Source organism: Paracoccidioides brasiliensis, assembly GCF_000150735.1.
Source record: "Paracoccidioides brasiliensis Pb18 unplaced genomic scaffold supercont2.3, whole genome shotgun sequence".
NCBI classification, from domain to species: Eukaryota; Fungi; Ascomycota; class Eurotiomycetes; order Onygenales; family Ajellomycetaceae; genus Paracoccidioides; species Paracoccidioides brasiliensis.
In genome coordinates, this window is record NW_011371360.1 from 3,078,712 (window position 1) to 3,094,420 (window position 15,709).

A 15,709-nucleotide genomic window follows, 5' to 3' on the forward strand; every position below is an offset into this window, starting at 1 on the left:
TATCTAGGTGCTTCTGCTCACAAAAAGCTGCGTAGGAGCAGCAGGATTGACCTCGCCCTGAACTGACCTGACTTCTGTTGTATGACTGTGCAAATATCATATTGGAAGGGAAGTTGACTCTAGTACCAAGATATGCAACACCTAACGCGCCGTACCCAAACTCTATCATCCGATAAAAAAAAATAAAAGGTTGAAAGTTCGCGTGTTAGTTAACTGTAACTATGTTAACTAGCCTACTTTTAGGGATAGATAGTTGACTCTTTCATTGCTTTCAAAGAGCTGGCGTTGTAATTCTCTATTTTCCCGTTCATACCTGACTGCGATTTGTTGAATGTTCACCAATCACAGTTGGGACATCACCAATTATTAACTAACTATCCGTAACTAGTTATCTGACGGAGAATGAACTTGGTTTTGAATCAACGAACGGTGCAATCGCTGAGCAGGCCGCACCCCTCCATGTGCGTGACAGTGTTATATTAGTTAAATATTCGAACGAGTGAAACGGACTTGGATTTAAACAAGGCGAAAAACATAGAAAGCGCTCCACAAGACCAAGGACCCAATAACTATGTGATATTATCGAAAAGGATTTGCCGAAAGTCAACAAATAGTTAGATCGAGCAACTATCTATCACCTTTCCCGAGTCACAATTCGACCAGCCTTTGCCACAAAGTCTTAATCGAATTATTCCTATTCAGTTCTGCTACGATAGTATCAAAGTAAAACCAAAACTCTCCCCGGTAAAAGCTATTCACTTTAATCATATCTATAAAAAAAAAAAAAAATATGAAATCCTTTGGCCGAGTTTCCGCAGGGGTTAGCCGGCGCGGGGTTTGGTGTCATAGTCGCGTGCAGGGACTCCGACAACGCGCACAGCACGTTTCTTGTCGATGGAGTAGCAGCAATGTGTCTGGCTCTCAAGCTCGAGAATCTGCTCGAAATCCATCTTCCCTCAGAGCTGGCCAAGCCATCATCCTAGCTACGATTGCCAGTGCTGTCGGGTATGCACTTGGAGTAGGTGGTTGGGTGTCCGGAACGTCTCGTTTTGGGAGCTCGGATGAGAGTCCAAATTACGGGACAAAGAGCGACTTGGAAAAGGCACGCACCACTCCATTTTAGTAACAATCTATATGGAAAACAGTGCTGCGGCGTAACACACAACAGATGCATATTTACAGTTATACTAACCCTGGGTGGGTGCTCATAGGCAATTACTGAACTCCGAGCGTTACTCGGAGAGGACGCGATCAGTACTGACGACGAGGATTTGCACCTTCATGGTTATTCAGAATGGTCATCAATCAATTGCGAGGAACTTCCCGTCGCCGTCGCTTATCCCAGGAGCACCGAACAAGTGTCACAGATCGCCAAAATATGTCATAAGTATCGAATGCCCATGATACCATACTCGGGAGGCAGCAGCCTTGAGGGTAACTTCTCTGCGCCCCACGGTGGGATGAGCATCGACTTCGCCCATATGGATAAGATTGTCGCTTTTCATGAGGATGACATGGACGTCGTTGTCCAGCCTTCTCTTCAATGGATGCAGTTGAATGAGCAAATCAAACACTCAGGACTTTTCTTCCCTGTCGATCCTGGCCCGTCAGCCAAGATTGGTGGCATGGTTGGCACAAACTGCAGCGGCACAAATGCCGTTCGCTATGGCACTATGAAAGATTGGGTTCTCAACGTGACCGTGGTGTTGGCCGATGGTCGAGTGATCAAGACACGAAAACGTCCCCGTAAGAGTGCGGCGGGATACAACCTCACAGGGTTGTTTGTGGGATCTGAAGGCACACTAGGCATCGTAACGGAGATCACTCTCAAGCTAGCTGTCTTACCTGAAGAGACGCGGGTCGGGGTCGCCACTTTCCCAACCATTCGCGATGCGGCGTCTGCGGCCATGAAGGTCATCCGTGCAGGTGTCAATGTTCAATGCATGGAAATCCTCGACGAGGTTCAGATGAGAGTGATTAACGGGGCTGGCGGCACCAATCGGACATGGAAAGAAGTTCCCACGCTCTTCTTCAAGTTTTCAGGATCTTCTACTGCCGTTGCCGGCAACATTAAGGCAACCAAGGCCATTGCCAAGAGCAACAACAGCAGCTCTTTCGTATTTGCGAAAGATGACAGGGAAGGCCAGGAACTCTGGTCTGCGCGCAAACAGTCTCTTTGGAGTATGATGGCGCTGCGCAAGGAGGGAACTGAAATCTGGTCAACCGATGTGGCCGTGCCACTTTCTAGGCTTCCCGATATAATCGGTAATAGTTCACTTGACCCTCTCCCTTTCCGACGCAAATGTGGACAAGGTACTAAACTCTGAAATGTAACCAGAATCATCAAAGAGAGACATGGATGACCTAGGCCTATTTGCTAGCATCGTCGGCCATATTGGCGATGGTAACTTCCACGAGAGCATCATGTATAACAGAAAGGATCCCGCCGAGCGGGAGAAAGTAGAAAGGAGCGTTTATGACATGGTTAATCTTGCGTTGGAGATGGAAGGATCCTGCACTGTAAGTGTCTTTGGGCTTGGTATCGACTATCCTCCAGTTCCCAGCACAGATGCTTGAATAAGGAATATGAAACTTAGCAAAACTTATAATTCTAGGGAGAGCACGGCATCGGGATGGGTAAAATGAACTCTCTTCTCAAGGAAGTCGGTCCAGGGACCATCGACGTTATGCGCAGTATCAAGAGGTCTCTTGACCCGCACTGGTTGATGAATCCTGGAAAATTATTCGAAGCGACTCGCAAGATGGAAAGGGAGCGGCAATCACGAAACAATCATGAAGCCACCAATGGGTAAATTCCTATCGAATACATCGGATGGCAGTTTTTCTAAAAGAATGAAAAGTAATTAGAGAGGATTGAACATTGTGTCCTTGATTCCCCCCCGTCTTGTCTGATTTTCACATATTTCAACTTTCGTCAAGGAAAGGCAGTTTTCCGTCTTCAGCCCACCGGCGATATCCTTCACTTCTTCCTAAACCCCACAGCTTCCATTATAACAAGATCATGGGGAACGAATATTTTACAGTGTACCATCATCCAACAATATATTCCCATCTTATAGAGTTCGTCCCAAACAACGGTGAGAAGAACAACCCAGATTATGCTTAGTCAGCAACCAGTTTGATTCAAAGTAGGCGTCCTGATGCGGTTAGAATTAGGGCTCTTTCTGCACTAACTTAAAAGAGGCCTCTAAGCGAATCTCTCTCTCAAAAAAAGATCTCCGACTCGCACGTCCGTTTGTAATGTTGACTTTCTCGAACTCCGCGACGACAACGACAATTCGAGGTATCAAGTCGACAAATCAACCATCATGGGCCGTGGACCGTATGTAACTATCTGCCCTGTCGATTATTATTCTGCCTCATTCAAGCTAATTTGTTCCGTGTTTCTAGAAAAAAGCATCAGAAGCGCCTCAGTGCGCCTTCGCACTGGCTCTTGGACAAGTTGTCCGGCTCCTATGCCCCTCGCCCATCTCCTGGTCCCCACAAGCTGAGAGATTGTTTGCCTCTCGTTGTCTTCATCCGCAACCGGTGAGTTCATATATCTGCATATTCACAGCTGAAGCAAGATTTCAGAATGCTAACAGGCAGAACCCTGCAACAGTCTGAAGTACGCCCTCAACGCGCGTGAGACCAACGCCATCCTCATGCAGCGTCTCGTCAAGGTCGATGGAAAAGTCCGCACCGACTCCACTTATCCCGCCGGCTTCATGGATGTGATCAGCATTGAGAAGACCGGCGAAAATTTCCGTCTCGTCTACGACACCAAGGGCCGTTTCACTGTCCATCGCATCCAAGCCGAGGAGGCCGAATACAAGCTTTGCAAAGTCAAGCGCGTGCAGCTTGGCAAGGGTGGAATCCCATTCTTGGTTACGCACGATGCTAGAACGTAAGTTCTTCCGCATCATTCAGACGTTGGACCAAGATTTGGTTGATATCTCGATACTAGAGCTCTTTTCTCCAAAATAACATTGGGAAATTTACCCCGAGATGCTGACATGCCTTTTCCGGGTGATTATAGGATCCGCTACCCCGACCCTGCCATCAAAGTCAATGACACCGTGAAGGTCGATCTGGCCACTGGCAAGATCACTAGCTTCATCAAGTTTGATACTGGTGTCATTGCCATGGCTACTGGTGGTCGCAACATGGGACGTGTTGGTGTCATTACCCATCGTGAACGCCACGATGGTGGCTTCAACATTGTACACATCAAGGATGCCATTGACAACTCATTTGCTACGCGGGAGAGCAACGTCTTCATAATCGGACAAGAAAAACCATGGATTAGCCTTCCCAAGGGCAAGGGTGTTAAGGTATGCATTTCCCATCAGCTGTCTATCCAAATTTTCCTTATATAAACTAATTATGTCCCCTAGCTCTCTATTGCTGAGGAGCGCGACCGTCGCCGTGCCGTGGCCCTTGCGGGTCACTAAATATGTAGTGGCATGTGGGAAGATAAAAATAAAATTAGTATGCATATGAACCAGAAATTTTATGAGGAGAATGGCGTCCTGTAATTGGTTGACCCGTTTTGATACCTTCCGTTTTGATCCTACAGTTGCAGCAGCTTCTTCATAATTATCTGGGGTGATCGCTTCTCCGAGGATTTATGCTCTGGTGTAATCCATGGAGTTTCATCAACCCTGCCGGTTCCTCTGCCTTACACGCAGTTCCCTGCAAATGTAGTTCAATTTCGGAAAGGATACATATATCAACATGCAGGATTTGCCAAACTTGCCAGTACTCCTAATCCACCTTATTTTTTAAAAGTAACGTACAAACATTGGATGTCGAAGTAAAATGTTTTCCAATCTAGCGCCTCTCAAAGCAGATATTATGTTATGATGGATATAATAATTAATAATAGTTTTATCATGGGGCAGGAATCCTGTACGAAGCACGTAGTAGTCAAGTCACAGAGTTAAGTCAATTACCTGGTGCTGTGAAACCAAAATATGCCTCTACAAGTTTTTTGATTCCAGGACTGTCACCTAGATATTCACTGCATTTTCTTCGCATCGTTGGTGGATTGCGCATACCCAGAGGCGCCAAGCAGGTACACGATGCGATTCACAAAGAGAATGCAGAAAGCTCCGATGTTTCCCCATGCCATATTATTCCATTACTTAAAATTGATGAAGTCATCAAACCCGATACAGGAATATGTGGCATATATGTGTCCCAAGTTTTCAATTGCAAGTGCGATTAGACAGTTTCTGGCCACTTTTTGGTTCCGACGTTGAATAAAGAACACCAGCACCGACCAGCACAAGCAGTAAATATAAATTTCCAAGTTGATATGCGATTGCCTGCGTGCTTGACGGTCACTAGTTCTTCGGGTGTTTGACCAGAAACGAATCTATTCACATCGAAGACAGCTGCCCGGAAGCCGACAATGCTAAAGAAAGTCAGTATTCAGTTTAGATTCCTCTTCTGGGACTCTCTGAGAACAAATACAGTGAGATTGGCTCCACTATGCGAAAATAATGTGAGGCCTTTTGCATAGCTAACAAAAGTTGTTGGGTGGTTGATCTAGCTGTTTCGGGTGCCTTGACACCACAAGATCCCAGCTGCGGCAGGATCTTTATTATAATGACTATTAGAATGGGAAAAGAGATTTTGCGTTAACAATTGCAGGATAAACTAAGCTATCTTAACTGATACAATGAGGCCAAGTATGTCAAGAGCAGACTACTAAAAAGTATCCACCAAACAAAGCCAGAAAGCAGCTATTGGCTATATTTTTGTGCCTCATATCCTCCAAATTTCGGAGAGCACTAGCCACACTTTAGATATTGGGGCTTGTAGGGTAATTTGCAAGGTTTTGGGGGGGGAAAATTGATTATTCACAATTGAATTCTTCACTATTCTCATCCGATAATGTATCATACTTGTGTACATTCATAGATAAATCATCCTCAGAATTGATGGATGGCGTCAACTTGTCATCATATTGAGTTAAGTAGTCAGCAAATCTGCAACTAGCTAACTAAAACTAACTAGTTAACTAGTTAGATCCGATGATTAGTTAAGCAGTTCTGGAAGAGAAAAAGCAAATTCACATGATTCCTTCATCTATTCCATCTCTAATGTTAACAGAGGTTCAACACTCCCTGCTGGATAGCTTGATAGCTGCTGTGAATCAATGGCCGCACAACTGACAGGCAGTGACATTTCTAGATGAGATGATGGACCCCTTTGTTGGAGCCTGTACGGTTCCTGGGCCCTTTGACGACACACTTTTCCAGGTGCGAGACTTTTCGCAACATGGTAATCTACGAATCCCACCGCTACGGGGTCCTATTCCCTCCCACCCGCTGCAAGCCCCCTTTCCTCTCGAACCCAATGCGGGCGGGACTAGAGAAGCGGCATCTATCCCGAAAACCTCTCTCATTAGTGGAAACCCTCCCGCTGAACTTCCTACGTTGGAAGACTTTTTAAACGCAGCCCGCACCTGCGATTCAGCGTCCCATGCACTCCCCAGGGCGGCATCAAGCTCAGATCCTCCCCCAAAGACCATTCTTCCCACTTTCATCAACCTTCGTGCCATCGAGAAATTACCCTATGCATCATTCGATGAGGAGGTTCCGAGAAAGCGGCGTCGGTTAGATGTAAACGGTGACATTTTCGGGGAACATCTTCAACTTCCTATTCCAAAAAATCAAAAGGAGAATACTAAACGTCCTCCTTTTGGACCTTTAACGATATTAAACGGTTTAAATGAACCTCCTCCAAATGCTGCCTTGTTTCCACCTATTGAGCCTAATGGTACCCCCACAATTCTTACGCGACCAACTCGGGATACCCCTGTCCCACATGATGTCACCCTTGGGGATACAGTTGCAGAGCGAAGAGGAGGGCGGATTAATGACATTATTGAGCCGAGCGTTGAAGAGGTTGGTGAGCCCATGTTGGAGAATGGTGACGACCTTACTGTCACTCGACAAGCAGCTTCCCAAGAGGTAACTGAGATGCCTGAAAAGGAACCTGGGTCACCAAAATCTCAGCATCGAACAAGGAGAAAGCTGCGAAAATGGACAGAAGAAGAAACAAGAGATTTATTACGAGGAGTTGTGAAGTGTGGGGTTGGAAATTGGACAGCAATTCTTACCCAGCCTGAACTTAAATTTAATAAACGAACAGCTGCAAATCTAAAAGATAGGTTCCGCGTTTGCTGTCCATGGATTTATGGATCAGAGCAGAACACCAACGAAGCAGTGAAAAATGTCCTCACAGAGGCTTCAAATGGGGCAGAAGCCAGCTTATCCGGCAAAATTTTTCTTCCGGATCCAAGATTCAGCAAAAATAAGAAACAACAGAATGCAGTCTCTACAGCAAGTGTTCTGAAACCTGTTAACCAGACCACTCCTCGATCTGCACCTCCCAGCTTCACTACGGATTGGGCTCCGAAAACAACTTCAGGTCTTATTAAATTGACAACCAAGCACGCCCAATCTGCGTCAGCTAAAGCCAGCCAAACACTATCTAGTAAATCCAAATCAACACTTGTGTCCCTTGGCCTCCAGGAACCCTACTTGGGCATTAAGTCGAACAGACGTTCTCGCCGCCCGTTTACACCTGCAGAGGATGAGGCCCTCCTCAAAGGCTACGCCGTTCACGGGTTCCAGTGGACACAGATTCGGCAAGATAAACACTTGGACTTGATGCACAGGAAAGCAACAGATCTCAGGGATCGTTTCCGAACAAAATTCCCGGACGTGTATCGGGAAGGCGGTTCCGTAAACGCGAAACCCGTTGAACTTGGTAAAAGTGATGCAGGTGGTGAACTCCCAAGTCCTGAATCCCATTCGTGTTGCAATGGCGTCGCGAAAGCGAACGCCGCATCCTTTTATAGACAACCCAAAGCAGCCCCTCCTGGCGGCCAATATGATGTTATCGACTCTGGGCCTGCTAGGAGACGTTCCTCTCAATCCCCTTCCAATAATTTTGCCTCTTCGAAACCCCTCCCTCCGCCGCCTCCACCTCCTTTGCCTGACATGCCTAGCATTACCAACGCCTCTCTATTCTCATTTCAAATGGAAGATGTGGATGCCAGCTGGGGCGGTAATACCCTGCCTCCGCTCGTTTGGGATGAGCTGGCGTAGATAATCTGCAGTTGCCTTTACCTCCAGGCCTCCTTAGGTGGACAATTGAGCGGTACCCCTTCGACGTTTTGCCATGGCTATATTCACTCACCCTTTGAATTAGTCCTTAAGCATCTTCATTATTAGCATCCCTAAGATGTATATTTGGTGGCTATTCTTTTTAGGTCATGGACATGTTTACACGGATTATGAACTTCTATGCGCAGCATGGGTCACCTTCTTAGGCGTCAAGATAGAATCCATAGTTTTGACATGGTCTTTTCCTGCAAACTCGACCCTTGAAACTTGGATCTCGAGCGGTTTTATGCTTCGTGCCAAATTGTATTCTGTATCTCAAAATGCTTGTAGTATATAGAGAATCTGACCTGGTTTAATACGTATAGCAGGGTATTGAACGAGGTAGTTATTATTTAAAAACAAATGTAAACCGGTAGTTCTACTCTCGATCGGGTTTCTTTAAGCTGTGGAATATAAAAGAGCAGCTTGGACCCCTATTCGGCTATTCTTCCTCGCATCATCGGGGAGTCAAATCGGAAAATGGGCATCATAGATATGAATAATGCCTTTCTTCCATTCAAAACCTTAGAAAATAGCCATTTCAAACCTGGTAACAGTTATCCTACGTTTTATTTCCCATCATTCTTCGGCGTAAAATAGAAGCGGAAACCCTAGCCGAAGCATCTGGTGATCTGACTAGTGCGGAACTCAAAATCAAGTGCAAGGCCAGATGTGGCTAAGATTAGAAAATTGAAGGACTTCTGAAGCTAAAGAAACAAAAACCTCGCAGATTTATAACTTTAACACAAAGTGATTCATAATGGCATCGTTGAGAATAGAGAGATCGCAGATTATCCGCGTAGAATAGGCCGCAGAGCAAGCAATGTTTTTCATGTAAGCTAATTGTAGAACGAAGATAATTTATGGAATGAAACGCATGCTAACTTGGAAGGATAAAGATGGAAGGAGAATGCCATAGTTTCTTAAAATATCGGAATATCCAGAGACAACGGAGATATTGAGGAAGGGAGTTGACAGATATCGAGAAAGAGGTTGTTGAGAGGTATGCAGGTGCTGAGGAAGAAATGTGAATAATATAAGGGGTAATTTTAGAATGATAAGTGCTTGTGGGATGAAGTGAAAGAGAGTGGTAGGAATTAAGATCCAAAGAATAATTATGTGCGTCAATTGACCGCTTAGTTCATCAAACAAGAGGTAATTGTTTCCAGCGCTTCTGGAGGCATGGCATTTCCGACCCGACACGGAAAAATAGCAATCAACCGGCTCATTTAACTCGCCATTCTGATACCAAGTGGTCCCATCCAAATCTCTATCATGGTGATATAGAAGATGTCCGTCCAGCAGCTTTTCACTGATATATAGGAGATGAGAACTTGAAAGAGCACGGTGCAATTTTACAATCATCATATCTCTCACGCATTGTATGAGGTCTCAAAGAAGGGGGAAATAAGGTGGCATATTCAATCAAGTGAAGATATATATATCCAATCTTCTTCTACCATGCATTTCTGTCCCAGTTTGGATCTAGTGCAGGAAGAAATACGTTAGACGGATGAAAGAGATCAACGGGAAAAAATGAAAGGGAAAAGGGAGAAGAAAAGCATCATTACCTTGAACAAAACTAGCAAGCACCTTGCTCCCTGTTTGTAGCAAGGGATGCCCTACTACTATTTGCAAGAACCGTTGTAGACCTTCCCGCCGATGTTCAATCACATCATCACTGAATCGATTGGTGAATACTTTCCCTGGTAGGGGAGGAATCGTTACGCGCGCGCTCTCACGCTCCAGTATGTCTCGAAAATATTCGAAATCTGAATAGCGGCGGCGCACGACAGAGTGTTTGAGCTTGAACGCGGGGATGTTGGTGCGGCAGACAATTTCATAGGAGGTATACATGTTGCGCGATGTGCCGTGCGTTTGAGGATTTCTCACCTATGACAGAAAAACAGAGCGGGTAAGCTTGACATTCATATTAAAAGAGTTGCGGAGCAGCTAAAGCCGTAATGCGATCTTAAATCGCAAAGGCGGGTATATCACGATAGAAGACGGATGAGGGGTAATTCATCATGGAGAAAAAGGGTAGAGAACTCTCCGAGGATGTTTGGGATGGATACCTCAATTTCAAGGAAGTTTTCAGGAGGGCCATATATCTCCTCAAAAGTTTGCTGGCGTGCATCCGGTATAGCTTGCATTTTTCGTAAGGTTGATCTTTTAACTTTGAGATCAGGGTCTGTCTCTCTCAACAAGCGTTAGACACGGCTTGGTGAGGGTTTTGAGTATCTTGGAATAGCCAGTAAGGGGAGGAGAGGTTAGCAAAATCACTAGGAACAGTGGCTGAGTATTGTTTCAAAGCCTTTGGAGTAGAATAATGCGAGGGATATCAGATATCCAGAAGCCGGAGAGAGGTTCGATATGCATAGGAGAGACCATGAGATTTCCGTTATCAGAGCCACGGCCCGTTGGCTGATTAATCACCCGTAGTTAACTTGTTTGGTGGGGGAATTGTGATGAAAGTTTCGCCGATTCCGAGAGTGTGGGGAACACCTTAACGTAATCCACATTCTCCAACTTCAATATCTGTGTAGGCATGTCATCAAATCGAGAAACTTGTAGAGATGGAGAAAAGACGTGAATGTACAATATTCTTTCTTCAAAAGCAAGAAATATGTTCAATTTATGAAGCTGCATGCTCATATGAAGATTTGAAGATTTATGTTTAATTTTAATTAATTTTCATAAATATATCTTTAAAATAAGAGTAAATTTTTATTATTTTATTTTTATATTTTATATATATATAATAAATTATTATTAATATTATATATAATTTTTATTATTTAACTTTTTATTAAAGTAATTATAAAAATTATAATAATTATTATATTTTATAATATAAAAATAATTTAATAATTTAAAATATATATAATAAATATAAAAATAAATTATATAAAAATAGATTTTTAAATTTATATATTATAATTAAAAAAATATTAAAGATTATAATTATTATATTTAAATTTAAAGTTATAAACTTATATGAGATATAATTTAATAAAAAATTTATATATATTTTAATCTATAAATACTAAAGTAGTCTTTAATATATTTTATAAATTTTAATTTTTTAAATCTTAGAAAACTTCGTACATTATAAGTTAACTAAAATATCAGTTTAATATGATCAAGTAACATATCAAATACTATATAAAGCATCTTTAGTTCAATCAATTAGACTTTTTTTCAATTGATCAAAAGTATTAGCTAGTTATACATAGTACTACTAATTTGATACAGAAAGCAAGTTTCTATAAACTTCAAATAGAAGGTGAAAATGTAAGTGAAAATGAAGATATTTCTATAACTTAAAAGTATTCTGATAGCAAAGAAAGAAATAACTAGAACTTTAAGCAGCTTAAACAAGTTGTAAAGAAAGTAATAAAAACATTCAAATTAATTATTAAAAAGTAAGTAGTAGTATGCTGTAATGAATATAATAGATTAAGAAATAATATATATAATACTCTTTTATATTTTCATAAAAATGTTGGTTATTTTGATTTTCTTTTTGAATATAAATGGGGTGAGTGTTCAAGTAGTTGAGTGTTCCAGTAACTAGTTAACTAAGTTCCTGGTTTAGATAATAAGTATTTTCCATCAACGGCATAGAAACCGTTGATGATGAGATAGTAAAAAAATATCATAACAAGGATGATATAGTTACATGGGATCTGATCGTGAAGGCCTATTGCGCAACAGGACGCTTACAACGGCAAGATGTTTTCGCGCGACCCGGGTTTTGACGGGAGAACTTTATAATCTCATACCCTCGGTGATCGGAGATAGACAGCTACACAACACCTTCACGGAGTCCACACTAAAGTCATATCTTCCTGTTGATGACTTATGTCTCCCCCCCCTGGCCCCCGGGAGCTTAGTTCTTACGAAGGAGGCATTCCCATATCGATAGACTCAGCTCTTCTGTCATGAATTCATCAAATTCCTCACCGCGGCCTGGTTCTGGCAATCAACCAGGACCAGGACAGACTTTTGAAGACGCCACAGAATGGCTATTTGATGAGAACGATGATGAGGATGATAGTGCCTTTCTGCCACCATCTGACTTCCTTGAGATTGAAGAAGACGAGGATGAAGTGTGGGGGAATAATGGACTCTCAGATGATTTGGGTACTCCTTCCTATGTCTGCCGTATATGGACAGAAGATTCATGTTTCCTCGAACTTTGAGAGCAAAGAATATCATAATTGAGGACGACCATGCTAACATTGCAGTAGGGGCCCAAGGTGAAGAAGAAGGTGAGCAGAGAGCTCAAGGCCCAGATCGCAATCATATGCCATGTATTTTAGCCCCGTTATTGTGCGAAGCAAAAGCCGCCGTTTGTTGATGATGAATATAGTATCGGCGGCCGAATTATTCCGCTTCATTGGCTCGGAAGGACTACGTCGTATTCTACATCCTCACAGAATATCAGGGGTACAGTTTCATGTTGGAGATGACGATAATATATATGGATATGGCTCTGCTGCATACCCCAGACGCGGAAGCCGGACAGGCAAACACCTGCTGCCCAAAGTGCCTAGCGACGCTGGACGGGAATTAATGTATTCGGGGGATTATGGAAATAATTTGCATTATGTGGATAAAACAAAACGACGGAAGGAAAAATTATCCACGAGGCTTATGTGGAGGGAATTGGCTTATAGCCCGCGCCTTCATCCGCGTGCAATATCGCAGGTTTGAACTCTTCGCTGGCAAACGTTTTTCCCCCCCTAGTTCCCAGCTTTAAAAATTGACTCGTGATGAACAGGACCTCATCCCTAATTCGAAAGCTGATAAAATTATTCACTATAATTCGAGATGTTACTCTGGATCCTTTTCTGACGATGGAAATTTCTTTTTCTCCTGTGCGCAAGACTTTAAGGTACGGATGTATGATGCATCCAACCCTCTTCAGTGGCAGTGGTATAAAACAGTCGAGTATCCCTTTGGACAATGGACTCTTACGGACGCGAGCTTGAGCCCGGACAACAGATTTTTAGCATATAGTTCGATTCGAAGTGTTGTATGCCTGGCGGGAACAGACCCATCTTCAGATTCGGAACCTACTCTTCTAGATTTGGCCAACCGCTCCAGTTCGCATTTTGGTAGCTCAGGTTTTGGGGTATGTTTCTCCTTAATTTACATCGTATTCTTAGCCATATGAACTTACCCACTTCGTGCGCAGATATGGAGTGTTCGTTTCAGTGGTGATGGTCGAGAGTTGGTTGCTGGCAATTCCAGCCATAGCGTGGTGGTCTATGATATAGAAAGCCGCACACCGACTTTAACACTTGAAAAACATGACGATGATGTCAACGCTGTTTGCTTTGGCGATAAGTCTTCACCTCATATCCTTTATTCGGGATCTGATGATACGACAATCATGGTCTGGGATCGTCGATCAATGGGGGATGGGCGGGCCGCTGGCTGCTTCCTGGGCCACACTGAAGGAATTAGTAAGTATACGGACAGCCATGCACACAGAGTATGACCGCCTTTACTAACAGAGCCATGTAGCCTATGTCGACAGCAAGGGGGACGGGAGATATGTATTGAGCAACGGAAAGGATCAAAGCATGAAATTGTGGGATTTGCGGAAGATGATGACAAGTGCGAACCTGGACACAGTTGACTTGAGTAGTTACTCCACCGGGTTCGATTACAGGTATATGTCTATTTCGGACTCAGACTATCGGCCCCATCCTTACGATTGTTCTGTTGTTACGTTCCGTGGACACCGCGTTTTAAAGACCCTGATACGATGCCACTTCTCTCCCGATACCAGCACCAATTCTAGATATGTATACACAGGGAGTTCGGATGGACGGATAATCATTTACAATCTTGACGCTACGGTGGCAGGCATTGTCAATGTTGGAGAAGCTTCGTTTAATTCTCGTCAGCGGAATTCAGATGGCTACCATCACCGAATGAGAAGGAGTGAGGTCGAATGGGGAACATGCGTGAGAGATGCTAGTTGGCATCCAAATGCGCCCATAATAGCTGGTGAGTTCGTGTCTTTGTTAGTTTTTTCTGTTCAAAGTGTATTGCAGACGATATCTGGATCTAGAAAACCTATCATATGTGATCATCCCACTCAGTCTCCCAGGGATTCGTCTGCAACTGCTAGTCAATAAGCTAACCACTTCTCCCTTGTATGTAGCAACATCCTGGAACGGCTGGGGAATGTCAACCGGCACCTGCAGCGTGCATACCTGGAACGACAGCGCAGAGCTCGACGAAGGCGATTCTCCACTCGGCCAGAGCTACAACAGCAAATTGGAACCTTTGAGACCCAACAACAACAGCTCTGTAGAAGAACAGGGAAGATTTCCACAATATGCCTCGATTGCTAGAGGGCCCGTGCTTTCGGTAATTGATTACGACGATTACATCGACATGAATACATTGTAATCATGGGCATCGGCGGAGCTACAGAACTCCTTTTTATCAACTGCTACTTCACAGCGTCCGCAAGGAATCCGTGTAGGCTTTGTGATTATACGAAATCGAGTCTGCTGGGAGATACCGCATCCATTTATTACTTATTTTATTTCATTTGTTACGATTGTCGTGTTGGTATGCCATGATATGATGAATAACTATATATGTCCGTCACCCCCTCTTTTATTGGTATTATTAATTTTAATTGGCTATACCATCATCCTCTCTTCATCTGTTGGACTTGAACTCAACGGAGCCTTCTGACAAAGCAGGGCTCTAATAGCGCTCTCATTACTGCATCTTCCCCCCTTGAATTAAGCAACATTTTTTGTTTTTTTCATTCTCCTATCTCCCACCTTTTGGCAGGGACTGCACAATCCTTTGGTCTTCTGCTAATGCATTAGAGATGAACCTTCTATCTCCAATTCAAGGCAACAGATTATTTGTACTGTACATACTGTACCACATCATACTTCACGCATGCAAACACTGCCAATGAATGGTCTTCAAGATATGGCTCAATCCATAGCTAATAGTTGAATCGAAAGAACTTTTTGGAACTCCAGTAGATGGATGGTTTTGAATGATACACCTGATTGTTGATAGGAAGAGGGGAATGTTATTAAGTATATGCAAAGAAAGGGGGAAAACGGACCGACCGTTAACATAGAAGGGGCTCAATGTAAATAAGGCTGGGATATTGTACATATGCAAAAGAAGTAACATAAAATGGGGAAACGATGCAATAACAGACGCAGACAAGTGAAGAAAAGGAAGAGAAGTGGGGGAAGGAGGGGGGAGACAGCAACGAATTTGGGAACGTAAGAAGCAATCTATTTAACTCCAGATCACCCAACAACAATTTTCCCATTAATTACTTGAAAAGAAAGAATAATGTCTCTTTTCCGTAATTAATACATACATATATCCCATTCAACCCACTAGCAGCGAGCACCTCAACCACTACCCGGTTAAAAATGGCAAGAAAACAATGGAGTGTCGTAGATATAAAACGTCGTGTATTGGTATCACGTCGCCGGGAATGGATAAAGTGGATATGCGCA

General features: G+C 43.4%; 5 protein-coding genes across 5 annotated transcripts; 4 read left to right on the top strand and 1 right to left on the bottom strand.

The window, feature by feature from the left end:
• Positions 1-790: 790 nt before the first annotated feature.
• On the top strand, positions 791-2,813 carry PADG_03314 (glycolate oxidase, subunit GlcD; the record flags this gene model as incomplete). Its single annotated transcript, XM_010760049.1, has 4 exons — positions 791-1,018; positions 1,212-2,265; positions 2,339-2,520; positions 2,616-2,813. The coding sequence occupies 4 exons, from the start codon at positions 791-793 to the stop codon at positions 2,811-2,813; spliced, it is 1,662 nt and encodes a 553-aa protein (XP_010758351.1).
• A 516-nt stretch (positions 2,814-3,329) lies between these two features.
• On the top strand, positions 3,330-4,454 carry PADG_03315 (40S ribosomal protein S4; the record flags this gene model as incomplete). The annotated part of the gene is made up of 5 exons (XM_010760518.1): positions 3,330-3,343; positions 3,412-3,549; positions 3,623-3,907; positions 4,040-4,334; positions 4,398-4,454. 5 exons carry the CDS (start codon positions 3,330-3,332, stop codon positions 4,452-4,454), a joined length of 789 nt encoding a protein of 262 aa, XP_010758820.1.
• A 1,755-nt stretch (positions 4,455-6,209) lies between these two features.
• PADG_03316 (uncharacterized protein) lies at positions 6,210-8,126 on the top strand (the record flags this gene model as incomplete). The annotated part of the gene is made up of 1 exon (XM_010760050.1): positions 6,210-8,126. The coding sequence occupies one exon, from the start codon at positions 6,210-6,212 to the stop codon at positions 8,124-8,126; it is 1,917 nt and encodes a 638-aa protein (XP_010758352.1).
• A 1,513-nt stretch (positions 8,127-9,639) lies between these two features.
• Positions 9,640-10,040, bottom strand: PADG_03317 (sorting nexin-3; the record flags this gene model as incomplete). The annotated part of the gene is made up of 2 exons (XM_010760051.1): positions 9,640-9,668; positions 9,755-10,040. The coding sequence occupies 2 exons, from the start codon at positions 10,038-10,040 to the stop codon at positions 9,640-9,642; spliced, it is 315 nt and encodes a 104-aa protein (XP_010758353.1).
• Positions 10,041-12,127: 2,087 nt separating this feature from the next.
• On the top strand, positions 12,128-14,615 carry PADG_03318 (uncharacterized protein; the record flags this gene model as incomplete). The annotated part of the gene is made up of 7 exons (XM_010760052.1): positions 12,128-12,329; positions 12,434-12,499; positions 12,559-12,896; positions 12,970-13,323; positions 13,387-13,657; positions 13,719-14,207; positions 14,365-14,615. 7 exons carry the CDS (start codon positions 12,128-12,130, stop codon positions 14,613-14,615), a joined length of 1,971 nt encoding a protein of 656 aa, XP_010758354.1.
• Positions 14,616-15,709: the final 1,094 nt, after the last annotated feature.